The sequence below is a fragment of the Anser anser genome (assembly GCF_964211835.1).
Source record: "Anser anser genome assembly, chromosome: 9".
In the NCBI taxonomy this organism is placed as follows: Eukaryota; Metazoa; Chordata; class Aves; order Anseriformes; family Anatidae; genus Anser; species Anser anser.
In genome coordinates this window covers 12364067-12391020 of record NC_139729.1, presented here as the reverse complement: position 1 = coordinate 12391020, position 26954 = coordinate 12364067, and the positions used below count along the sequence as shown (strand labels likewise).

Below are 26954 nucleotides of genomic sequence, written 5' to 3'. Positions count from 1 at the left end.
CCGCCCCCGCTGCGTGCCCTGCCCCAGCTCCGCCCGGGTCCCCACGGCCTTGTCCGGCGGTGACACGGGGCCGGCATGGCGCAGTACGCGAGGAACGCCGCCGCCGTGGCCGTGATCCGGCTCCGCAACCCGCCGGTCAACGCGCTGAGGTAACGGCGGCGCCCGCCCGCCATTTCGTGAGGCGGCCGCCGCGCTGGGGCACGGCCGGGGGCGTTGGGCTTCCCGGCCCCGGGGGCTGCGGCTCGGCCCCCGGGTGGTGGTCCCCGCCTGGTTAAGGGGCCGGGGGGGTCTCCACTGGGGCGGAGGGACGAGGGGTACGGCCGGGGCACCCCCGTGCCCGTCCCGCTGCAGGTGTGTGTAGGCGACCGTCGGCTGAGGGGACGCTGCTCAGATGACGCCTTCACAGAGCTGACACAAGCTTTTGAGCTTAGCTTTCCCTTTGCAAAAACCATGCTGAACTTTTCCAAGATTTTTGGTCTTTGTTATAATTTCTAGATACTTTTTTTTTTTTCCTCAGGAGAGATGCCAGGCTCATCAATCTGTGCTTTCTGCCATCTCCTGTGGAATCTGTTTTCAAACTTAGCACGTTTCTTGTCATTTCCAGTCTTTAAGTATCAGGATGAAGCTTCCAGCGAGAAATCACACAGCAGCATTAGCAGCTCGGCTGTTTCATCCCGCAGTTCCTTTGGAGTTTGTAGGTGAAAACCAGCTTTTTCTCCAAGACTGGCTGCTGTTCACATTACTTGTCCTGCAGGCTATTCGTTGTGCTTCCAAGTGAGCACAGGGGTTAGTTAGGGCAAAGGGCTCTGTAGGCTGCAGATGTGGTTCAGCAAGAGGAGCTGGCACTGAGATTAAGCCCCAGTATCAGAAGTGTAAACAATGCACTTGGCTTTTAAAAATGATTAAGAAATTGACCTCTAAAAACTGTGGTCAAGAAAGACCACAAGTGATCTCAAACCAGCCAGTGAAAAACAGTCAAACACAATTCAGGAGCCCCTGAAAATTGTAGTTTTCCACACAGATTGAAGTGGACAGACATGCTTTTCGGTTTACGTACTTTGTAACAAGGTTAGTATATTATAGTTCATGTAGCTGAATAGCAGCACATGGACCCTTCTTAAGCAGCTGTGGTTGAAGAGCCATTCTGTAGCAGTAATCTTAGCACATATTCCATGTATATTACCAAGGCAAAAAATCCACTGCAGTCATGCCCAACTTCTAAAGCAGAAAGTTTGTTAAAAAGAAGCTGAGAAGCAAGTAAGAGCATGAATGCCTGCTCTCTTTTGTTGCAACATTTGAAAGCACAGAAAGATCATTTTCACGTGATCAGATAATTAGAATGGGAAAGCAAATCTGCAGTAACTTGATTGATTTATAGGACTCCCAGATGTATAGACATACAGGATTCCCGGAATATCCCTTGGACCTCCTGTGGCCAAGACTGGGCTAAGAAAACTTGCCAGCTGTGCCCACAGTGAACTTGCCATCCTCACCATGCAAAGCAGTAAGCACTCTAACGCAGCGTAACTCGGACTGCTGTGATCCTGGCCCTGTCAGTTAAGCTGCTGTGAAACTTTTGCTTGCAACACGTGAGGGAACAAGACAGGTGGGTTTGACCTGTCCCTGTTGTCTTATATCAAGCAGTTCCAGCCAACTGTTCCACTGCTCGAGACAACTAACACGGTACACGTCGCTGGAGTATGGTGCGGGCACGTCCACTTCACTGTAACCAGCTTCAGAAGGATAGCTTGGTTTTCATGGGCTTTTACTTTATTTCCTGATCTGTTAAGATCTGCTGAATTTGCAGAGAGCAAGCATGACAGATGCACTGAGTTCAGCTTTCACCAGCTTTGCACTATTCTGTTAGCAGTGAGGGTAAGACCTGCTTTAGCAGGAATCAACAATTGTTTCATACTTGCCATCAAGTAGTTTTTAGCTGAGACCTGGCTATAGCTAGGAAAGGTAGAGGGCACTCCGTGATCCTTGCACGAAACTTCTGCGTATTTTATATGCTGGACTGTAGGAGAGCAGGTTTATGATTGCTGTTTGAGATGTCTGACTACATAGGTGATAGCAGGCAGGGAAACTTACAGACAGGAGCCATGTCCCGCAGTCCTGACGATTTAATTTCACAGCAGGCACAGATGCTTTTTAAAAGGCTGGTGTGTTTTTCCTGCTCTGGCCTCACCTCTCTCTCCCCATTACATGTGACACTCAGAGCCGTTATCCTAGCTCCCATGCCATCACACCAGCCATTAGCACTTTAGAAGCCACTGGTGGGTAGAAATTTGCTTTTTGCTGTCTGACAGCATCTGCTGCTGTGCAGGTACCTCCCAGGCAGTGCTTTCCTGAGGAATGTGTGCTGACTTGCCAGTCTGGCAGCAAATTTGGCTCCCACACACAGACTCCCCTTCAAGCTAATCCATCTCCCCACTAGCAGAGCTGGCATGTGCCAAACTTGCTTTTTTTCCCTGGTTTGCAAAGGTTTAACTTCCAGAGATCTGCAGTCCTAATGCATCTGTGAGACCGTGGCATAGAAAGAAGAGATTTAGATGTGCAAGGAACTGGACAGTTTTGGGGAACAGGCAGACAAGACTTGCAAGAGAAAGGATCAGCCGCACTTCATGAGCAGAGACAGGCTGCTGGCACTGAAAATTAAGAAGGATGTGGAAAAATGTGCTAATGCCAGCTAAGTAGCACATGCAGTTCTGAGTGAGTGACAGAAAGCAAAACATAAAAGTGATTTTGTATCAATGCTTTTAACTCTAAAAAGATAAGGTGGAGGAACTGGATTCTTGGCATCAAGTGGGCCCAGCTGCCAGCTGTGATGCCAGGCCACTGAATTTACAGGGATGAGGTAGAGGAGTGTATGTGTGGGATTATATAAAGTATAACTACATAGCTGCCATGGGTGGAAAAGCAGTCCCAGGCTCCCTGTGACTGCTAGGACAGTCCTTCAGACCCCCGATCAGGATAACAATCAGAAAATGTTAAATGAGGTTAGAGGAGCTGCGGTTTCGGGATAGGTGCAATGATGGGAGACCGTGGTTACCCGTGTGGGACAGGGATAGTGCCTCGTCGGCTGAGATGTGGAGAGAAATGGGTGCAGTAAGTGTCTGCCTCCTGAAACTGCTAACCTTAGACCCCACAGAAAAGATGCCATCCTGGGTTTGGTATTAATTAATTAATGCATGGTATTAACTAATTAATGTTGGTATTAATTAATGCATGGCTCGATTCAAGCTGTGTTAGAGGAGAGCTGCCCTGTGACAGCAGCAGCCACATGGCTAGCTCTGACACTGAGGTGAGAGAGCACAGAGCAGCTAAAGGCAGCACCACTAATGAGTTTCAAGGAAGGGAACTAGGTAAATATCAGGCAGTGTGACCAAAGCCAAACACAAGTAACTCTGAAAGGAGCTGTCCAAAGCACAAAAGATCAAGCATGGAGACTGGTTTGTTTTTTTCTTGTTGGGGTTTTGTTCTGTTTTAAAGTTTCTTAGAGACCTAGGTAAACCATTCAGCCAGCAGTGATCCAGAACGGAACAGCTCGATGGGACAGCTAAGGAGACCCAGGGAAAAGTTTGATTTTTATTTTTAATAAGTGGAAAGCTTACTCAAATGAGAACAAGAAAGAGGGTAAAACATGATAGGAGAGATGCAAGCTGTAAATTAAGGCGATTTTAAAAATATAAACAGTGCTTTTCAAAGCCTGCTACAAAAAAAAAAACAACACACAAGAGCCAAAAGTTCTTTAAATACATAAATAAATAAATTAACCAGGACAAGCTTAGAGGATGCTGAGTTCAAAACTGACATTTACAGCTCAGGAAAAAGATCCTTACCCTTGACAGTTCTCTGAAATCATCAGCTCACTGTGCTGGGACAGACCAAAACGCCTAGAAAACGTAGGGTACCATCAGCATGTATGGTGACAACAAAACAGAGGGCATCATTCCTCTGCAATGTAAAACTAAAAAATTGCTTAAATATTGTGTGTAGTTCTGGACTTTGTATTTGGAAAAGGACAGGGAGATGATCCAGAAAGGGATGACGAAAATAACTAAGGGGACAGAGCAGTGCCTTGAGAAAATATACTGGAAAGTCATCAGCTCGGAGAGGAAAAGGCTGTGGGACAATAAGGTCAAGATTTACAAAATCATAAAGAAAGCAAATAAATTGAAAGCCTAACTCTGTTTACAAAATCCTGCAGTAGTTGAACTAGAGGTGTTTGATTAAGTAGGAGATTGTTTTAAAACAGATAACACAGAGCTTGATGGCACAGGCGCCTGTGGAGGCAGATGGATCGACAGAATTGGGGATTAGAGAACTTTGTGGACAGCAGGTCGATAGGGGATGCTAAATGAAGGTAGGTGGATGCATACGGGACCATCCCTCATGCAGTGATTGTGGATGTCAGGGGAAATACAAGGGGGAGGGACCAGAGCTGCATGTTTTCCACAAATAGCATTTTCTACTGTTAGATTGGGACCTGATTGAATTAATTTTGGGGATTCCCTTAAATTGCCTTTTTTTTTTCTTTTTAAATTAAAGTCCACATTCACAAATCCAAGCTAAAATTTGAAGTTATTTAAAAGCTTGTTACAAATCCAGCACATCATCACTGCAATGAGTAGAGTTTTATGCAAAACAGAAACAACCTGGTGTGGTCACCTACAGGAATATTCTCTTATCCCGGGGTGCACATGCTCTTAACAGCACCTACCACATTTCTAAAACACATAACGCTGAATCCTCTCGGTATAACGACTTTTGCAGACAAAACAGTATGCATGGCAGAGCTGACTACATAGCATGGGATTAAGAGTCAGTTGGAACACATGCAGTGAATTTTTGCATTGTTTCCGTTAAATGAATGATACTGTTGCAGTAATGAAATACTTATGCAAATTTTGGTGATTTTTTTGCTTCTCTAATGTTTTAGCTGTTTGAAGTTGTGATACCCTTGAGTATTTTTATAATTATGCTGTCATACATTTTACTATGATTGCTTTCATGGAAGCATGAAAGCTTGTATCTTTTAGTACCAGTTATAGCGCGAGTTACTGAGCCACGCAGCCTCTGTGTTGGACTTTAACCCATCTTGGAGCAAACGTGTTGCTCCATTTTAGAACAAGAAGCTGCAAAAAGTCTGGTTCTTCTTCCTTTTTGTCCCACAAACACTTCTCACTGGGAAAAGGTTGTATGGAGGGAGAAGAAATATTTATGCAAGAACAGGGTCAAGTTATTCTCTGTCAAAAATAGTTCTTTTAATGCAGATAATGTAGGTATTGAACTGTTATTTTACAGCAGCCTTGATGACTAATTTTTCTCCTGGTAGGAGTATTTTGTAACTGCTGAGGGCTTGTAAATAATTTCTTATATAAAACCCTGAACCTTTTCATCTACAGGGGCAAACCTTTTATATGGGCGTTTTGCAACTGCTGATCACATGGCTACTGTAAACACAGAAATGCTCCGATTGCTTCTTGTCTGCTCCTGCAAGAGAATCAGGCAATTTTCCTACACAATATTTTCAAATCCAAAATTTAATATTTGTTAGGGATCCTGCTGCATATTTTTCCCCCTCTTTACACCATAGATTGTAAGGTGCAGTGACATTTCATAAAGGTTTTCCCTTTAATCTTCCAGCATTAGGTGAATTTGGTATTTCTGCGGCCTGGCACTGATGCAAAAAAACAGACTCGAGCACAGGGTGCAGCCTGTGGGTCCTCCTCAAACAGCAGCAGCCGCAGCACTTGATGTTACAAATGGGATGAGATAAAACCAAGCTTTTAACGTGTATTTGTCCCAGAGAGTATGAAACCATTTATTAAAATTGGAAGGGCTTTGTGTTCTCCTAAGTAGAGCTAGGTGCACTGAAAAGATCTTTACTGAGTCACCTAGTAGTTTTTCTTTGTCATGGCCAAATTATTTTCATTTTAAGCTTCAGCTTTCGGAACCGTCGCTCATGTCACACTTTGGAATTCTCTGTATTTCTGGAGGAGGCAATTGGTACCTAACTGGCTGATCTCTCTCCAGAAATGACACTTCTCAGCCTGTGGCTGCGTGGCCTCACCCAGGCAGCAGCTGGACCTGGAGACCCCTCAGACAGCCCGCCAGAGAGCACTGCAGGGCTGGACGCAAGCAGACAAATGTTGGTTAAAAAAATGCGTGGCACGCGTGCAGCTTTCAACTGGAAGTTCAGTAGCAATGCCCGGTTGTGTGCTGCTCTGCAGACGTGGAAAAAAGAGGAATTCTGCCTTCCTTCTTCTTCAGGGACTCAAAACCAGAGGACAAGGAAAGAACTGAGTTGGAGCACAGATGTGATGTGGAGACTCAGCCAGTAGGAGCTGAGTGCAGCTGACAGCCCAAATCATGTGGCAGAGGGCAGGTTCCAATTGGGATGGTGCCTGTTTGTTCTCACCAGGGGTCACATCCAGAACAGTGAATCAGAATTGAAATATTCTGTGTGGCAGTACCAATTTCCCAGAGAATCTCACTTGCCTAACCTCTGTAAGTGGAAATGAGGAACTAAAAAAGCCCTGTACAGTTCTCAACTGGGGTTTACAAAAGAAATGCCAATATAGAAGTTTAGAAACCTGATTACAAAGAAGTTTCAATATACAGGGTCTGAATAATGTAGCCATCATTTTTATAACTTTACAAAATATTTTTATCAGTGGCTTTCTTATAGCCCAGATTATACATACATACAGGCTGGGTTGTGCTTTGTCAGCTCCCTCTGGATGGGAACCCGGGCTAAGATAGATCACAGACATGATTCACAGTTCCTTTGCTCCAGTTATCCCACTGAATTACATGAGAAGAGAAGTTGTATTTATTTATAAAGGACTGGACAAGCACATATGATACTTGAGTATTTTTCTATCCACTTATGGCTCAAATTTCCTGAATCAGAGTCATTATCTACAGCTGTAGTATGTATGCATGCAGAAAAGTATCTCCCCCACAGCTCTTGCATATGAACACAGTTTGGTATCTAAATTATACATACACACGATTTTTGTTACTGCTTCTATTAATATGTGATAGGCGTTAATGCTTCTTTACCTACCATCTTCTTTATTGTCACTGTCTTCTAAAGCAAAATATATATATTTATGGAAGGTCATGGAGAGTATATGTTTAGTTTTTATGCTTCAAATACCAAGTGGATGAATAGTCAGTTCAGATCTCTGTTTAATATCTGATTTGTAAAAATACTATTTATACTTAACTGTTCAGTTTTGAAGTTCTTTAGTAATTCTTCACTGGACACATTAATGACTTGTGTCTGTGGAGATTGTTCAGATGAGACAAAAAATTTCTTAGTGTTTTAGGCCCAAATTCACTTTGACAGGATGCCACACAAGTTCAAGCGTGGGCCTACATACAGGTCTTTGCAAAGTGAAAGCTTCATAATTGTCTGCACAGCACCAACTCTATGTCAGGTGTTTGAAAGATAGCTTTTTATCCCCGGAGTTCATTTCCCTTTTAAAAAGTTTGTAGGTTAGCAGTGGTTTAGCATTAATTACTTCCAAATTATGCTAAACTGTTTTCCTAAAAATTTGAATATTTAATTCAAAAAGACATTTTCAAAAGAACATTTCCCTGTGCTGTTTGCTTTGGAAACAGGGATATCATAGTCACAAGAAGACTCTGCAGCAGCTGAGTGACAGGTCAGTCAGCAGTGATAAGCTTGTGGGTTTTGGCACTTGGCCTTGAAGTGAGAGACTAATGAAGATTCACTCAGAGGGGCTATGGCAGAAGACCAGTCAGAGGACAGACTTGCATGGACTTACTGCTTATTTTCACTGAGCCTCTTGGTGTTGGTGGAAAGGTAGTGTAGTTGACCATTAGTTGCTGACTCTATAATTCATTTCAGTTTGACAGTTCTTCAGGCATTAGAGGATGGACTGAAGAGAGCGGATGCAGATCCTTCAGTGAAAGCTGTTATGATTTGTGGCGAAAATGGGAAATTCAGTGCAGGTAAGACAAGTTTCTTCAATCAGTCTGAGAAAGAGAGCAAATACTCCCTGCCCACCACATCTGAAGATTCTCTGCCTTATAACGCTGTTGATAAAATGGCCACGAGACAGCAGATTTTTTTCTACTCTGCTGTCCCATGATTTACATGGGGCACATGAGAGATTGGACAGGGCAGTTATGAGTAACAGATCTCCTCTAGTTGTAGAAATCTGTGAAGGTAGGGAATTTTTGTGGAGCTCAACATCGCTTCTTAGTAGTAACTTGAACTTAACTATTCCAGACTCAATATTTTTCTTTTTCCTTTTTTAAATAAGCATCTCTACAAATTACCTTAGTAACTGCATGATCATTACAATTATGTATTTTTGTACTTTGCAATCCCCTTAGCTTTCTGAATAGGCTTAAGGAACCTTGCTTTCTTGCAGCTGGTCCCAAAAAGGGTTGTTTCCTCTCAACCACTCTCCTGCCAGCAGCATCTCTGCAAGACCTCAAACATCTGTGAGCAGTGATGTTTAATGGCACCAAGGGAAGGATCATTCCAGTCGCTGCTTTCCCCAGTAATTCCTTTTCATCTTTGTGCTTTCTCAGGTGCTGACATTCAAGGATTTTCTTCTCCCAAGAGACAGGGTATTGCCTTGGGCCCCTTAGTTTCTCTCATTGAAAGGAGCGAGAAGCCTGTGGTGGCTGCCATTGAAGGCATTGCCTTGGGAGGAGGCCTGGAGGTGGCACTTGGCTGTCACTTTCGGGTTGCACATGTGCAGGTAACACGCTGTGAACTAGAGGCTGCTCCTGAAGAGGAGCTTCCTGTATCTTTCCTGCAGAGAAACTTCAGAGACTAAGTGTTAATTTGCCTTCTGTCTCAGTAGTCATTATCTGAATTCTACGTAGTTGGCTTATGCGGCATGACTTTCTCTTACTTTTCTCCCCAGCCACATGAATTTTGCATTTCTTTCTGCCAGTGACCTAGTTTCAATAGCTAGTTGAAACTCAGCTAGCATAGAGCACTTACAATTTGATTTCCCATGGGCTCTGTTTCCTCAGAGAGCACTCTACCCAACAGACAGCTTCTCCCCCCACACACTTAAGTCTTTAAAAGTTTTTTTATTTTATTTTTTTCCTCTTGAATCCCTACCTTCAGGATTGCTGAACCGCCTTTTAGCAGCACCTGGTCTCCTTACGTAGACTCTTCGCTGATAGGAGCATCTCCTCATTTTTGCAGAATGAACCACTTTCCCCTGACAATGTGGGTTCCTATAACACCGTAAAGAGGTACTCTACGTATCCTGTATGCCACTTAAGAAGGATGCCTGAAGTAGTAGTCTTAAAATAATCCCACATCCCTTAAGAGCTCAACTGGAAATGTATTTTATTTTTTAAGTAACAAACTATATAGATTTTTAAGAGAAGACAGGAGCCCTCTTCCTGCTGTCACTAGCTTCTCTGCTGTAACCCTACTAAATCTCAAGTGCATCAAGAACCATTTGAGCACTTTGGAAGGAGAGTTAGTTTAAAAGCTCAGTATGTGAGTGGTACTATTCTTCCTTCAATAAATTTGTAAGAACTAGGGTAGGGAGACAGCAAGTCACAGACAACCCTCTAGCATTTACTAACACCTACTTGCCTTGTCTGCACATGTGTTGTGGTCTGGGACGATGCTATTGTCCCCTTTGGTCTAATCCAGTGCTGTGCTAGCACCCACACATCCTCTGAAGTGTGACACCTCCTCTGCTTCTGTACATAAGTTGTTGAAAAGGGTGAGTGGGCTTGTCTTACATGGCAAAAAGCAAGGATGAGGTTTCTATACAGAAGTTCTTTAAGGATTCCTAGGGGAGCATCGCGTGTAATCAGGTCTGCTTGTATTTGTTCTGCGTGGTTCATAATTGACACTCTTGCTAAGACGACTTGTTGAATTTGACTTCACTTTAGGCACGGATGGGTTTACCAGAGGTCACCATTGGGTTACTTCCAGGTGCTGAGGGCACTCAGCGACTACCCAGACTGATTGGGGTGCCAGCTGCTCTGGATCTAATCACTACAGGTAAAGTACTGTACTTCGGCCTTGCTGTGTGTATGAGGATGACTGAGTCATACCATCACTTCGGTCTAGTGAAGCATTATGGCTTTCGGTTTTGTTTTTTAAACACATAGCTGCTTGGGTTGAAATTCAGCTTGCTTCCCATAAGGATTGACTAGGAAGGGGACATAAGCGCTTCTGAGGCATATAGCTCGTGATGCATTTTGTGCTCAATGAGCTTGTCTCATACTTGAAGCCAGCTACACAAGTCATTTGACCAGATTTAAAAAGAATGAAGTCACCTGTAATGCCCCACTGTAGTCACCTTATTTCTCTTTTTATCACAGGAAGACACATTCCAGCAACTGAAGCACTGAAGCTGGGCTTGGTTGATGAAGTTGTGGAAGAGAACACAGTTGAGGCAGGAATTCGCTTGGCAAACAAGCTGATTGGTGAGGAAAGAACTGTAGCAATGCCAAGAAATAATTGTTGAGGCCGAAGAGAGTCAGAACAAAGCCCGCTAGTTTGTTCCATATGCTCCATTCATTGGGTTTTGGCATCCATCTGAAACAAAATTAGCTGCAGAATTTTTCTGTTAAGCGAACGTGGAAAAATTCAGATGCTGGAGAGCTGCAGAAATTCAAATGAGGATTCAGAGAAGAACAGAAATAAGGAGTCCCTATGCTTATTAATTATATATCCAAACTTGCATGCTCCTCTGGGCTACTGCATTCAACCGATCTGGGGGAATATGAGCTCTTCCCATATATAGCTTTGGATGACAGCTGGTATTGTGCATAGATCAGTTGCATCGTCAATAAGGGCTGATAAAAAATAACTGTCTCCCTCTAGCGGAGGGACTGGCACATCCTCAGCTGAACTCAATGATCCATGAGTCTGACTGTCCTTGGGCTGCGTGGTGAGATGCCTGTTTTGGAGACAGACTGTTGACTCCTGTCAGGATTTGATGTGGAGCTCTTTCACATGAGATGCACACAAGGAAGGGAAAAAAAAAAACAATCTTCCTGTTCTGATCACGTGGCCTTTACAGGCAATGCTTTTCCAAACTGGGGTGCTCCTGCAGTTTTCTTTACTACAAAGAAGACCAATTCTCCTTTTCTGTAGGAGTACTTCTCCCATGCTAGGAGTTGAAGCAGCCTCAGCTTTGTCCTAGATGACAATGCACCATGTTTTCAAGACAGCTCTATACACTATTCTTCAAAAATCAGTGTCTTGCATACTTAGCTGCAGCATGGGATTTATCAGATAGGTGCAAAAGCATGTTCTTTGGCTGCGTTTTCCATAATAGATGCTCTTCCTTCTCAACATATTCATGCTAATGATTTTGGGGCTTCATTTCTGGTGCAGAACTGATGACACAAGCAATCCTTTTCTTTTTCCCGATATGTAATCTAATTAAATATAAAACTTTAGAAAGATGGGTAATATACAGAATCATCTAGGTTGGAAGAGACCTCCAAGATCACCTAGTTGAACCTCTGACCTAACACTAACAAGTACTCCACTAAACCATATCACTAAGCTCTACATCTAAACATCCTTTAAAGACCTCCAGGGATGGTGACTCAGCATGGGCAGCCCATTCCAATGCCTAACAACCCTTTCGGTAAAGAAGTTCTTCCCAATATCCAACCTACTTCACTATTGCTTAAGAAAAGCAAAGGCACTTCGGTTCACTGATCTTGTCTGTTTTGAATGGGAGTTCTATTTCTCCATCAGCTGGGAGGGCAGTGAAATATTGCTACTTTGCTAGACAGATTAACCCAACAAATAGCGTTCCCTTTGATGTAACCTCTCAGCCTCTGAATGAGACCATGTGTAAGATTGATACCGATACTGATGGCAGAATCAGTATATCATAAAATGAGTAATAGATACATTGCTAGAGCTAGCAAACTGGCACGCATCCTGGCTTTCAACAAAAGCTAAGTGAAATGGGGTGAATTGTAGACATTTGTATGGTTATTTCATCTGTGACAGATATGCAGTGGTTGAGAATTGTCAAAGTCAGCTTGAACATAGAGGAAAACCTCAGGAATGAGTCACTGAACACACTATTTCTCAGTATAACTTGCTTTCTGGAACTCTTGTGCACTGCAGTTACTGGCAAATTCCTGTTCTGTAGCTTCGGTTTCACTGGAAAACGTCAGTAGCAAGGAAAATCGAGAACTGTGTAAGCATGCAAGAATCCTGACTGGATGTCCAGCAGGTAACCTGTCTGTTCCAGGCTTGCTCATTATTTGCAGTAGCATTTCTGTTTCTTGCTTCAGTGAAGAATGGGTGGTGTCACTGAAGGTATTTCACATCATCACACTGTATACCAACTCCAACAGAATTTTAAAGAAAAATGCTTTCAAACTTCATCTAACAGCCCTACTGGCATTTGCAGCATGTTCTTTAGCAGTGAAAATACTGGAGACCAGCTCATCTTTATCTCTCTCCTGCTTGGAAAATTTATCTTTAGACTTTGCAGAATATCATGAGAAGTTTTTTTGCACTGTTTATCCTCAGGTGACCTAATCAAGCAGACAGAATGGGGTACCCAGAATCCATATGTTCCTTTAGAGTCATTCCTGGTTTTGGCCTTCGCATAAGTTTAATAAAATTCTCCTGCCATACAACAGCAAAACAGCACTTTTAGTTCTGTATCTCTGTAACTCAGGGCTGCAGAAGAGATATAACAGTCTCATGTGGTGTGGGGAAACAAACCCAGACCAGCTAAGTTATGTTTTCAGTAGACATTTTCCAGACAATCTTAAAAACAGAATTGCACAGAAATGCCATCACGGAAATCCACTTTGTATGGCAACATTTTTTTTTCTTAAAAAAAAAAAAAACACAAAAACACACACATGAGGCTAACAACTGCTGGCTTCTTACAGAGCAGTTTGGTTAAATAACTCATTGTCACTGAGGGAATTTCTGCTCCTAGCCCGGGAGTGCTCTACTGCAAGATCCATCTCAAAAAACCCATTCAGATAGGATTTTCTTTTAAAGCTTTCTCAGCACTAGAGCTGCAGTAACTCAGGGCAAGAGATCAGCCTCAGATGAGTGGCCTCACTGAAGCAAGGGTCCCTGATTGTTTCTATGCATAGGTGACAGAACTGCCTTTACAGTAGGTAGGCTGGGAAATCTTCATCCGTAAAACTTTATGGAACATTCTTAATGAAGAACACCTTCTGAACAGCTCTGAATCAATGTCTGTAGGAATGCACAGGGACATTTAATCTAATTTTTTTTAGTCAAAACCAGTAATTACATAACGCAGAGTAGGAAGTGAGTGTGTGTTCTTGTCCTTCTTCAGAAGAAATTGCTTGTTTATGCAAGAGAAAGTTTTCACTCTTGAAGGTTTTTTATTTAAGGAAGGAAGGAATAGGCAGAAGCTAAGTCCTTAGAGACTAGAAGAATGTTCTTCCATTAAATGTGTTTGATAACCACTGCACTAATTCGAAGCTGCATTACATAATTTGTCCACCTGATGGCATCAAAAAATTGAAAGTTTGCCATAATTGCTTGCAGCTTACACTGCCCACCTCTGTTGGCCTGCTGTAGTCTTCCTGGGCTGGAGGAGAAAATGGCAGCTGATCCTTTGCAAAGCAGATTTCCTGCTTTCTGACCATGTCTGCTGATTAACTTATCTTCTCAGAGCACAAGAGCATCAATGGCATACATCAAAGAGCCAAGCAAAGTCCGTTCAGTTTAGATTAGTTCAGACCCCACAGGTATTACGCTCTGCACAGAAAGATGATTAGGAGTTTCTGCCTGTAGGCCACCAGCAGTAACTGTGGAGGAAGCATGTGTTCCTTCTGAGGCTCATGAAACCCACAGGAGTAGCAGCTACTGCTGCTCATGCAGTAACTGCATGCTTTAAATGGCGAGTACTGGAAAAAGTCTTTCAGTTACATTTACAAGGGCATTTAGTGCATTATCTCTGGGAAGGTGTACAATAGGCAGATATTTGAATCTCTCTCCTGGGCTTATCATTCTGGCTACCACCTTCCTTAAGTAGAAGATCTAGCAAAATGCCCCTTTGAGACAACCAGAGGGAATTGAGGGTCGACAGTAGCCACACTTGTCTCTGAGTGGTCTGAGACCATTGCTAGCCTGAAGAACAGGGAACCAGTTCCAGCTTTGCTCCCCAGACATGTACAAACAGTTTGCTGCACCATGCAGACTACTGAGCTTGCCCTGCCTTCAGTCCAGTAATATCCCTAGAGTTCACTCTGGGATGCCCTTTTTTTTTTTTTTACTTTAAATAGCAGTGTTTGATACTGCAGGCTTACATGTTGCTTTTGCTGATAAAAGTGTTATGGACTCGGTCCATCCTTTGTGCCACCTGGATTACAAACCCTAGCAAAACAAAGTAGATACCTGTGCTAGCTCCTGTTCATGGGTGATGCCTTTCTCTACATCACTGATGTCCAGTATCGTTCATCATGTTCTTGCTTCTTTGATTTCAGAAACCAAGCTGTAGGTATCCTGCACTAATCTTCCCAGGTTTAGATTCAGATCATTCTTTCTATTCATAAGTACACTTTTGATTCTTAGTAGCATTGCAGCAGCAAGGAAGCTGCATGGAGGTGCTGTAGAAATGCTTAGCCGAATAAGAGTTTTATTACAGGACCCTGAGGAGAGTTACTTTTCAGTCTGAGCAACTGTCTCACATTCCTCATCAGTATTTGTGCTTAACAAGTACAGTTTGCTGTCTGAAGACCATGTTTAAAGGCTGCCAGTAGCATTTCTGTTCACTTCTCACATGGAAGATATATGAAGTCTCTTGGTCTGTCCCGTCCTAAGTGGTCTTCCAGCCATCAGATTTGCTTTTTGGGACAAAGCAGTGGTTTCCTTTTTGAAAAAATGAAACCTGCTATTTCAGTCCAAAACAAAGGACTATGGATGAAGAGTATTCTCATATTAAAAACATACATTTAGGTAAGACAAAGGATTCAAAAATAAAGAATTATCTTGACTGAAATCCTGCAGTACTGCCAAATCCAAGCTATATTCATTGTCAGTGTGGAAGCATTTTGATGGACTCACAGGAGAAGCTGCTTACACGGTCAGCGTTCATCTTTTTGTGTTCTCTAAAAGGCTTAGTTAAAGAGCCTGACCTCTGAAGACCACTGTTTCAGGAAATCAATACCAACTCAGCCTGGGAATTCTTTTTTTTTTTCTCCCCTCTCTCTCTCTCTTAAAAGCATCTGGTCTTAGAGGAAGAGTTAGAGTCAGGACATGTTCTTTGGAAAACCACAATTGCAGCGCTGCCATTATTCCTGCTTTTCAGTACCCTGTGTATGTTGGGGCACCAGATTTCCTGCTCCCAAATCTTCTGCTGATGCAGTGGCATTTTCAGTCAGACAGTGGAAGAGAAGGGAGAGCTGGGTGCAATATGCCACCTTTGAAAGAAACATGCTGCTACGCAGAGCTCATAACAGAAGCCAGACCAATGAGGTTATACACGAGAGAGCTTCCCAGCACAGGGCTCCCATCAGAGGGGGCCCACCCACCGTCCTGCTGTGGTGGTGGTCAAGGATGCTCCTGGGGACAGTGCTGCAGTGCTCAATGCCATAACATCACAGTTAATGATCTGGATGTAGCTATGATGACAAAAGGCTTTGTGCAAATGCTGGAATGTTGAGGAGATGCCTCCTGAATTTCCTGATCTTGTTCCTCCATGGTCTTTAGTGAGGCAAGCTGCTAAGACAATAGGAATAGCCTGAACATGGCCAAATCAGAGATCTCCCAGCAGGCACCAAGGTTTATGTTTCTGAAGAGGATTTTGGTGTCTGAAATGTAACTAACTTCTCTCAATTAAGAATTCTTTCTAGGTATTACCATAGCAACCTCCTCCTGTAATGAGGCTCATGTATTTCTGTGGCTGCTTGATTCACCCCTTGCTGACACAGAAGCATGAACTCTTCCTTGTTATTCATTTGCTCCCCAACTCATGCTGTGTGAGCCATCTTCTTGGCTAGTCCCACAGGGAACAGGGGACTCCTGCTGTTAGGGAAGAATTGAAGTCAGGGTGCATTTCCCAGTCATTCATATAAACATCTGGGTCAGGACCCTGGCTGGAATGCATCTGGCTGGCAATGCCAATTGGGCATTGAGTGCTGAGCAACACTAGGGAAAAACTCTAATGCTGAAGCTCACAGAAAGAACAGAAGGAGCCGTATGAATGTGACAGCTGGAACCGTGGAGTAAGAACTGGAGAAGTCAAGTCACTCTGTAGCTGAGAAAAGGAAGGAGAGAGTTGTCTTTGAAATTGAAATCTTGCTTTGTTGAAGTCTGGGGAGAAGGGTCTTGAAAAATTGCCATTGTCAAGGCAAACGAAGTTAAAGAGAAGCATCAGACACTTCAATGCTGACCCAGATCATTGTGCCATGCAAGCCCTAGTACTTAGCCTAGTACTAAGTAGTACTAAGTACTTAACCTAGTACTTAGTACTAGGGCTTAGCAGGAGGGGAAAAAGGTATAACAGATTCTCATTCTATGTAGAGAGATGAAAATCTATAGTCCTCCAGGAAGCATGGAATGTTTTGTTCTATAACTGCATTTTTCTACCCACAGGCCAGCCCTTGGGACCCCGCAGGCTCAGCCTGAAGCCCATTCCAAGGCTGCCCAACATGGAAGCATTTCTCAGTGAGGCTCTAGTGAAGGTGAAGAAACAGGCCCGGGGGTGCCTGGCTCCAGAGCTCTGCTTCCAAGCAGTCAAAGCCGCCACAGAGCAGCCCTTTGCAGATGGAGTCCGGAGGGAACGGGAGCTGTTTAACATCCTGCTGACCTCAGGCCAGGCCCAAGCACTGCAGTATGCTTTCTTCGCAGAGAGAGCAGTGCAGAGGTGGACAACGCTCAGTGGAGCTTCGTGGAAAAGTGCTTCCCCTCAGCCCATCCGCAGAGCGGCTGTGATAGGTAAGGGGATGAAAAGCTGTTGCATTTCCTGACTGTGCAGCTAACAGCAGCGCTGAAAGGGAGCAAGATGAGTATAGCAGGGCTTTACTCATGGCAGAAAGCCTAAGTAGAATTCCCTAGCAGTCACTGGTACCCAGCACAGGACAGATATCTCAGGCCCATAGGTGACATGCAAGGAAAGAAGCTGTCAGTGCACTGGTAAGCTCAGGGAAGGTCAGATAGCAAGTCATTTCCTAATAGATTGCTACCTAACCCCACCCCTTTCTTTGGGAGAGAAACTTCCTCCACTTTCAGAGTCACTTCATCTGTGGATCATAAGCAGTCTGTTCCCTTTTAAATACTGCCATGTTGAGTCCTGGCTTTGCTCCATGTTAGAAGCAGGTTTGCACAAAATTCTCCTCCTCCTGGTCTAGTTCTGTATTAGAAGTGCATGTGTATAGAGTCACTCAGGGATATATTAAAACAAAAATGTTTTGACAGCTGTATTTTAAGAAGATTTCATCTCACTGGGATCCACTCTTGCCATTTTGTAGCCCAGCAAGATAATGCCTTCATTAATTTTTTATAAGAGCAATTTAAATAAAACCTTCGATGCACTGCTGAGATTTTAAAAAAAAGAAGTAGTATCTTTCAGCTCTGCCTGTTGATAGTAGCACTCAGAAATGGTTAGATGAGTAATGGAGCACTTGGAAAACATCCATTCTGTTTCAGAGAGCTCACCAGACCAACACTGCTCTTTCCAGGCCTCCTGTGCCCTGTAAGGAGCTCTCTGGAAGAGCATTTCAGACCAGAGAAACGCTTATTTTTCAAAGTTCCCTTCTCTTCATTAGCTTCCCTGACTTAATCCATGCTTTATTTTTAAGGAAAACATTTCTTGAACATTGGTCCACAAGCCTTGTGAGGCAGATCTGTGGCTGTTAAGTCATTTGGGTAATAAGGCATGAGTTATCACCAAATTTATCATGTGACTTGCGTGCAAGCAAACCCAGACAGGTCAGTCCTCTAGTGTTCTTTGGCAGAAAGGGCTTATGCTGAAGTTTTGTAGGAACAATCAGGTGACTAGAATCAACAATTAAATGGACAGTCTTTGTTAGGGACTGATAAATGATGCTACAATTACTAACTTCTCTTGAAGCGTCTCAAAACCAATAAACAGTATAGCCAAAAAAACAGTATAGCCAAAAGGACCATTCAGGGCATCTGATCTACTTATGTTCATGCTGTAACTAAACTAAGGGAAGTTTTAGGGACAAATCCAATCCTTGTTTGAAGGTTCCTAGAAAAAACAGCCTGTATCTTATTTCCAAACTGAACCGGTAGGGCTACATCTCCCACCCTTTAGATTAAGAACTGCCAAAAAAAAATATCTGCCAGACTTCTGAATTCTGATCTGAAGCTGACCCAACCTCTACCCAGGTTCCAGTTTTCTCGTAGCTGTTTACAGACATACGTCAAGTTAACCCATACCTTTTGCAGAATAAATAAACTAATTGCTTTGATTCTTTTGCTGCTGAGCACAATCTGTCACGCTTTAGTCATTTTCTTTATTCTCTGAACTTCCTCTGATTTTTCCCAACACTCCACAAAGCATGCACACCAGAAGTGTGAACAGTATTCGAGGAGTAATTATGCTAAGACCAGGTACAAAAAAGATATTTCTTCTTTGCTCCTGCCTAATATGCTCAAGGTAACACCCAATGTTTGTATTAGCCATGTTTACTACATCCTGTTAATTATCCACTGTCAGGAAGCAGCAAGGGCCAGCAGTTCTCCAAGGGATGGAGTACTGAGGGGAATCCCAGAATCCTCTACAAGTCACCCTGTCCAGCCCCCATGCTCAAACAAGGCCACCTAGAGCCAATTTCCCAGGGCTGTGACAAGACAAGCTCTTGAATATCTCCACAGATGGAGACTCCACAGCCTCTCTGGCAACTCATACCAGTGCTCAGCCACCCTCACAGCACAAAAAAAATGTTTCCTGATATTCAAATGAAGCCTCCTACATTCCAGTTTCTGCCCTTTGCCTCTTGCCCTGACACTGGGCTCCACTGACAAGAGCCTGGTTACCTCTTCTTTGCACCTTGCCCTCAGCTTTTTGTGTACATTGACAAGATTCTGCCCCACTCCCACCTTCTCTAGGCAGAAAGAGTCCCAGCTCTCACAGCCCTTCCCCACATGTGAGTCATTCCAGTTCCTTAATCATTTTTGTGGCCCTTTATCAGGCTCATTCCAGTATCTCCATGTTTCTGTCATACTCAGGAGTCCATAACTGGACCCAGCAGTTCGGAGCAGAGGGGACAACTCACCTCCCTCAGCCTGCTGGCATCACTCCTCATACAGCCCTGTATACCATCAGCCTTCTCTGCAGCAAGCACCCATTGATGCTCTTGGTCAAATTGGTGCCCACCAGGACCCCAGATCCTTTTCTGCAATCCTGTTTTCCAGCCAGTCAGCCCTGAGCACGTACTGGTGCATAGGATTATTCCTCCCAGGGCGCAGTACTTTGCATCTCTCCTTGTTGAGCTTCATGACGTACCTGTCAGTTCTCCCTCTGGATGGCAGCACAGCTCTCTGGTGTATCAATTATTTACAGTACCTGAGCAAGGCAAAGAGGACAGACTCTGAGATCATGCCAGGATCCAGACAATCAATCAAAATTCACACGACGAAGCAGGTCCAAGGCAAAGTGGGGAAGCCAGTCAGCAGGTTGAGGTGTGGCTCAACGGGACCACAGCCAGAGCTAGGCAGTTCTCCAGTGTAGCTCAGGAAAAGAGCAGAGGCCTGGGGCTGAGCTTAAATCGGGCTCTGAAGCCCCTGGGTGGTGGGTGGGGGGTCGAGGCTCCAGGTGTAGCTGGTCAGGGTCATTAAAGCTTATCAATCCTCTCAAGGCCTTGACACCTGCCAAAACTCCTAATTCCTTTTCTGAATCACTGCTTCTATCAATAACCCCCATAAGCAATATAGCTTGCTTTGTTTGTGCGAGGTGTAGACATTATTCTTCATTTGATAAGCAGCTTCTGTTTGGGAAGCCACTGATCACCTCCTTTTAACTCTTAATCTTATGCCATACTAAATGTCATTGCTTTCCATCACTTACTTCTTTCTGCCACCCCACTGGGCTTTTTCTCTTTCCTCTGGAAGGACTTCCTCATGTCTTGCCTTTTGGTATCAAAGAAATAGCAAGTCCTTTGGAGATGGGTTCAGAATATGCCAACACCATTGCATTTTTTTCTCTCTCAGGCTGCCATAACAAGAAGTCATTCTCTAGCGAGTACCATCTCATATTTCCATATTCTTGATCATTAGCACGTTCTTGTAGTACCAGAAACCAAAATCTTAGGGATGAACTTTTAGGGACACGTCTTAAAATAGTGCTGATCATCCCTTTAAAGTACTGAGTCTGTATAGGTTATCCAGGGTCTCCCTGTTTTCCCTGGAGAGAGGAAGGCATGATCTTGCATCCATTTTGGATGGTCAGAAGTCATGCAGCCCCCAATTCCAAATAGTACTGTTTCACACACTAAAACCCTGTTGCAATATGGTGATTCTTCTGTCTGTTATCATTGCAAAATGGGAAACAACTGAGCAGATGACTGCAACATCTTCCTCCTTCAGTAGCTTTTCTGCCGGCACAGAGGACTTTTGGATATGGAAGCAGTGTCACGAATGCTGGGGGAGCCTGGCTTTGTGGACCCCCTGTCAATCCAGTATTAGCAGGACCTTGTTAGAGGGAGTTGGCACCAAGTCTTAATGGATGTTCAGCATCAAGCATTATGTGTCATTTTTGTAGGCTTGCTTGATAGATGGCATTGCTGATGAGTTGGCGACTGTTGCCGTGCAGTCCTGGCTTCCCGCCAGCTACCTTTGTCTGCGGGTTGCTTGCTGAAGGACTGATAACAAGCAGCACCCAGCTGGGCAAGATCTCTCCTGCTCTTGGCCTAGCTGTCCATGGCTGTCTTCAGACACAGGCGATGCCACCTACCTCATTTGCTCCTGCTTGCTCTGTGCTCTCGGCTCCCATCTCTTTCCACCTTCTCTGGTTCCTCATCACCCAGAGAAAGAGTTCATCTCTGTCCCTTCCTCAGTCTTTCAGTAGCTTCCTGCTTGCTTTGAGTATCACATTATTTCTGCTTGAAGTTCGTACCCTGAAAAAGTTAGAGAAAGAAGCAGCTCCAGTCTGCATCAGTCCACCACCACCAATTGCTCATTGTTATTTTTAACATGAAAATTGGAACAGTCCTTGTATATTTTTACCAATTTATAAAGTGCTGTTTCCAATTCCTGTTATTTTAAAGTCTAAATATTCATTATAGTTCAGAATGTTTTCTACTGATAAGTATTTCTCTAGTGCGTGTGACTCTACATAAGTTGTTTTATACATATTTCGAGTTCGTTTGTTTTGAAACCTGTTTTTAAAATCCTTCAATTAACTTTGCATCATTTTTCATATTCTCAGTACCTCATGTGACAGAGCAATAATTAACAATCATTATTCACTCTGCTTGCCCCACAAATGATTTTGTTGTATCCATGTTTGGCCTTAAATTTCAGGAGTTTAAGCGTAGCTTTATTTATATGCCAAAGCTACATTTCGCAATGAAAGGCCAGAAGCAAGATGGCTAGACACTGGTCTTTTCCTGAAGCACATTTCAGTCTTCTTTTGAAAGCTGGGCCTTGGGCAAGAACACAGCTCTGGAAACAGTTCCCTGAATGAAAGACAAGAATATAGGGTTTTTGTAATGATCTGGGGGAAGTAAGAGCCCAACTGAGGAACAAAACAAAACGTACAGTAGAAATCCTGGAGTAGTTCTTAGCCGTGTTTTGGTCTGTGCAACCTGAACTGAGCATGCAACACTTCCCTTTCTTGTACAGCCTTCTACCCATGCAAGACCCAGTGATTTCCTACCATTTTTTACTGCTCTAATACATTTTTCGCCAAGATCACGAGTCTCTATAAATTTGAAAGGGAAGTCCTTAGAAATGCTTCTTTCCCTACTAAATAGCCAGATCTCTCCTTGGTTTTATAGCCCAATTTTAGAAAATATTTCCAGGGGAGTCATGCTGTGCAAGCTCTAATGTAACAAAACCCTTGGGGCTTTCATTACTCTCTCTGCCAGCTTCATTAAACATCATTTCATACAGGCCACTGAAGAGTTATGTAGTAAGTTGAGAGACAGCTTTTCTAGGTCAGAAACAAGCTTGGCAAGCTCATGTCTTATCTATAAGCCTCCTCCTGTGGCCTAGAAAGTGCAGGACTACAGCCATGTACGCCTGTCTGTCGTGGGACGGTGAAAACCTAGACGGGAGTACTTACACTACATGTGAACAAAAGCAAAGAGCTGAATCAGCTAACACCAGAGTTTTGATCTAGGAGGGAGCAGCTTGTTCACGTCGTGAGAGAACTGCTAAGATTTCAGTCAGGAAACTGAAGCTGAGAGGAGCAGGAGTTACTAAGGCCCAGGATGTATAGGCTGTTTCTTTAGTACGGCTTCGAAAAGAAGGGAAACCCATGGAAAGGAATAAAAGAGTTCAAGAGGGAGCTGTGAAGAACTAGGATGTGGAAGTGCAAACCCTTTACCATGATGTCGAGAGAGAGCCTTAAAGATGGGGCTGGGCTTGGTGGCTGTACGGGAGGTGGTGGGTGACACTCCCACACTGTCTGAGAAGAAAGCAGTCTTTGTAGCTCAACAAAGACAGAAAGAGCTGTTTTAACACCCTGCTGATACATCCAAGCCTCTGAGAACTGAGCAAAGCAGAAGGAGCTATTTGTGTTTGTTTGGTTGTCAGTCAGCAAACCGTGGACAATGAAATACCAAGAATTGATTCGTGTTATTCTACCTTTATTTTCAAATTAATTTCAGTAGTGTCTGATCATGAAGATTTAATTTCCTAGAAAGGAAGTTCAGCATTTGCTTGGCAGCGAAATGGTTTATGAGCAAGCATCCAGATAGTGATGTCTATAAGAACTGTTCTTAAAGCTAAGCAGGGAGTGTTTTAAATGTCCTCGGTGTATACAAGTTTAGCATGGACAGAACTAAATCAAGGGTGTGTAGCTTGCAGGAAAAATACACTACCTCGTTTGACCTTCAGAGTTGGAACTTGTTTAACTGATGACATAATTTCAGCTCTTCCATATAAAGCTGCTTTAGACAAATTTTTTAATCCCCTTGTTTCTGTTTATTTGTTTAGCAGAATTTCATTTGTAAACCTGGGATTAAAAAAATCATTTTTACAGAATTATGACAAACCTGGACTTTGTCTAGTTGTTGCTTTATTTAGGATATTAATAATCCTCCCGTTCAAATGCTTTGCACTTTTAAAGCTGGTAAATTGCACCGGCCTTCTCTCACTAGTTTGTATTTGCTCAGTCCAAAAAGCCTCCATCAGGGGAGAACAGCGTAAATAGCGTGGGTTGGGTATCATAGGAAAGTGTAAGCCTGCGGCTTCGTTTAATGTAATAGAGGGCAGAGCTGGCGGAAGGGCTCAGAAGGAGGGAAAGGAGCGAGCCAGTAATTACCACAATATTATTCCTTCAATGTTATTATGAGCTGGTAATAGCACATTTACGGATCTTGGAGGAAAAAATACAGCTCAAATGGATGTTCAGTAATGGGAATTCTGGACAAGAGTTTTAACTGCACGGTTGGACAAGGAAGACTGTATCTTCAGTAACCTTCAAAAGTTAGCAATAGCCTGCATTGGACGACTTGGCTTGTTCCCGGTGGGCAGAGATGTCCAATATGAAGTGTGAACAGCAAGCAAAAGGCTATTGATGTTCTCAAGTGATTAAAAAGGAGGTGGGATATGTTGAATTCTGGATTAAGAAGACATTGTTAGTTCCATGCCTGGACTGGTAATGGGAGACATATGAGACAGAGATAAAATCAAGAGCAGATCGGTTTCTGAGAGTCTTTACAGAAATTGCAGCTGAATTTGTGTTTGCATCAAAGATTATGCAATGAAGAGCAGAGGGAGAAGAAGGAGACAAAGAGGAAACTTGCAAGGAGGAGGGAGAAACCAATTGTCTGAGCTTTGCTGGTGTCTGAATCTCTGTGGGGTGTGTTTGCTTGCACTGATGTTCTTCCTTGAGTGCCCCAGAGAAGCACTGGTATCCTGAGGTTGAAGCTGCTAGACGTTGGCAACAAGGTTGAAGTAGAAACTCAGATCTGTCTGCTCTCACCAGGTTCTAACTCTTAAGCGATGCTGGTTTCCATAGGTATAAAACTTCACAGGGAGAAGATGTGAATCACATGGAGTGAATCCCATTGGTATTTTGTAATCTCGAGAAGAAGTCAACTTGCCTTTCTGCTCTTGCTTTTCAAACACTTACGCTCGCTGAAAGAGAGACTTCACCTTCCTTTTTCGGAGTCTTCAGTTCTTTTCTTCTGTCTGTGCACCATTCATTTTGCTTAGGCTTCTGCCTTTTATCCCGGAGATACCAGAGGAAGTGCTGCTGTCAAGTGATTGATTGTAACATTTTCTATTCATAGTCTCTGATTCTATCTCCCTTTTATCCCTAGGGCTGGGAACAATGGGCCGAGGCATTGTGACTTCTCTGGTTAAGGCCAACATACCCGTGGTAGCCCTGGAGCAGGACGTGGAGTATCTGAACACGGGAAGAAAAGCTGTGATGCTCCTTTTGGAACGTGAGGCTATGAAAATGGGGCAGGATGCCCAAAGCCTGGATTTCCATAACCCTGCACGTCTCCAGTTCACTGTGGACTTTGATGGGTTGCGGGATGTAGATCTAGTTATCGAAGCTGTGTTTGAGAACATGGCACTGAAGAAGGAAATATTCAAAAAGCTGTCAGGGATCTGCAAGCCAGGGGCCTTTCTGTGTACAAACACATCAGCCCTGAACATCGATGAAATAGCCTCTGCCACGAGCCACCCACAGCAGGTCATTGGCACACACTTCTTCTCCCCTGCTCATGTGATGAGGCTGTTAGAAATCATCTATGGCCGTCACACGTCCCCAGCTGCCATTGCCACTGCCATGCAGCTAGCCAAAGCGATGAAGAAGGTTGGAGTGGTGGTAGGGAATTGCTTTGGTTTTGTCGGGAACCGAATGATGTTTCCATATGTACAACAGGCAGTTTTCCTTTTAGAGGAAGGAAGCAGACCAGAGAACGTAGATCAGGTTATTGAAGATTTTGGGTTTAAGATAGGGCCTTTCCGAATGTCTGATCTCGCCGGGCTGGATGTGGGCTGGAGGTCTCGGAAGGGCCAGGGCCTCGCTGGGGCCTCACTGCCTCCAGGAACGCCTGCCCGCCAGCGGCACGGCCGTCGCTACAGCCCGCTGCCCGACCTTCTGTGTGAGCAAGGCAGGTTTGGGCAGAAAACTGGAAAGGGCTGGTATCAGTACGAGAAGGCTGGGGGCAGGACAGCCAGGCCGGATCCGTGGCTTCACAGCTTCCTGTCTGAGTACAGGGACACCCATCAGATCAAGACCCGCTTTATAGACCAGGAGGAAATCCTGGAGCGGTGTTTGTTTTCTCTCATCAATGAAGGATTTAACATCCTGGCTGAAGGAATAGCTTCAGGCCCAGAACACCTTGATGTCATTTATATCAATGGCTACGGGTGGCCAAAGCACAAGGGTGGCCCCATGTTCTATGCTTCCACCGTTGGGCTCCCTCGCATTCTGGCTAAGCTGCAGAAATACTCTGAGGCCCACCCTGATGTCCCCGAGCTGCGTCCCAGTGCCTTTCTGAAAAAGCTGGTAGCTGCGGGGAACCCTCCCCTCAAAGAGTGGATGTCGTGCTCAGGCTCACAGAGCAGCAAGCTGTGATTTCATTGATGCCTGCTCTATAAATTCATGGGAGAGATCTCGTGAAACAGGTGCTGTAATTGCCCTGTCTTTTCCAATCAAAACCAAAGTGCTTCAGGCTCGTAAACAATGTCACTAACCTTCCTGGGCCTTCACAGAGAATAACTTTGGCCAACGATTGATCTCAGTCAGCCCCCTGCTGCCGGCAGCCACTGCCGTCACCCACCCTTCCGTCTCACCACCAGCCTCACCCACTTGTTTTGCACATCGCTGTGCACGGATGCATTTCACTTTGCTCTGCCTTTAGGACTTCACAGCAGTGCTTCTCTTCCGGCCTGTCTGTGTTGAAGGGACAGCAGCACACAGCCCTCAAAGCAAATCACGGAGGCGAGAGAGATGGTCACAATTCACAAAGGAGACGGTCACAGTTCACCCCACATGAGATGAATCTACCAGATCCTGGCCTAAATCTATTTCGCAGCCTGTTCAGATCTCCCCCTGCAGCCCACCTCCACCCCAGATTTCCTGGCTCTCCGAAACGCAGCCAGTTGGAGCCTGTTCCCTTCCTGCTGCTGGGGGGAGTTGGCACAAGGGGCACAGTGCCTTTCAGAGGTAAATTCAAATGAATTGGAGAGAGCAGCTTTGGACAGAGAGCGAGGGGCAGGGCTGGTACTGTCCCCTCCTCCCACAGAAGAAAATTCTGATATATGACAGAAAAGCCCCAAATGCATCAACCTGCCTAACTTGCCCGGTGATGTTGGCTCACGACCGGCCTTCTGCATCCAGGCTCCAGCCTCCTTTATCATCCACCTGTCTGTGTCCAGGCAGAAACATCTTCTGGCATCTCTAAGTGTGGGTTTGCGTTGCCAACCCTCCCCCTTTCTTGCCTGCCTACAGCTACCTAATTGATCTAATTGACCAGACTGAAGCCTGGCCTGGCACTTACCGGGTTTTCACATGCACAGAGGGCACGCGGAGGAGTGCAGGGCTCCAGAGCTGCGCAGGCAGGAACATTCCTGCAGGCACACAGGGAGCAGAGCAGGGGGAGGTGACCAAAATTCCTCCAGGCTTGCTGCTGTGGGGCAGTCACCGACTGCTCATGGCCTGTGAATTTATCACCTAGGCTGGCGTGGGGTGTGGGTGGGTCTGGGTTCCCTTCTCAGGAAGATTAACATCGGATATCTAACTTCTGCTTTCTATTTTAATAAAACTGCTTTGATTATATGATACCATAGTGAAAACGGAAAA

At 44.3% G+C, this 26954-nt stretch overlaps 1 protein-coding gene and 1 long non-coding RNA gene across 2 annotated transcripts; one reads left to right on the top strand and one right to left on the bottom strand.

The window, feature by feature from the left end:
* The first annotated feature begins 10 nt into the window (after nt 1-10).
* EHHADH (enoyl-CoA hydratase and 3-hydroxyacyl CoA dehydrogenase) lies at nt 11-26954 on the top strand. Its single transcript, XM_083848804.1, has 7 exons — nt 11-149; nt 7886-7989; nt 8578-8750; nt 9916-10027; nt 10351-10455; nt 16595-16936; nt 24457-26954. The coding sequence occupies exons 1-7, from the start codon at nt 76-78 to the stop codon at nt 25725-25727; spliced, it is 2181 nt and encodes a 726-aa protein (XP_083704930.1). The 5' UTR covers nt 11-75; the 3' UTR covers nt 25728-26954.
* Nucleotides 17064-24447, bottom strand: LOC310904315. Its single transcript, XR_014588208.1, has 2 exons — nt 19243-24447; nt 17064-17995 (listed from the first exon to the last, which is right to left on the bottom strand). It is a non-coding gene; the product is annotated as an uncharacterized lncRNA (long non-coding RNA).

What these genes read in the sequence shown, in the direction of transcription:
- EHHADH (XM_083848804.1), top strand. Translation starts at nt 76, where the DNA reads ATGGCGCAGTACGCGAGGAACGCCGCCGCCGTGGCCGTGATCCGGCTC. An exon ending in AAATGGGAAATTCAGTGCAG is followed by an intron (nt 7,990 to 8,577) that starts GTAAGACAAGTT and finishes GTGCTTTCTCAG; the next exon opens with GTGCTGACATTCAAGGATTT. An exon ending in TCTGGATCTAATCACTACAG is followed by an intron (nt 10,028 to 10,350) that starts GTAAAGTACTGT and finishes TTTTTATCACAG; the next exon opens with GAAGACACATTCCAGCAACT.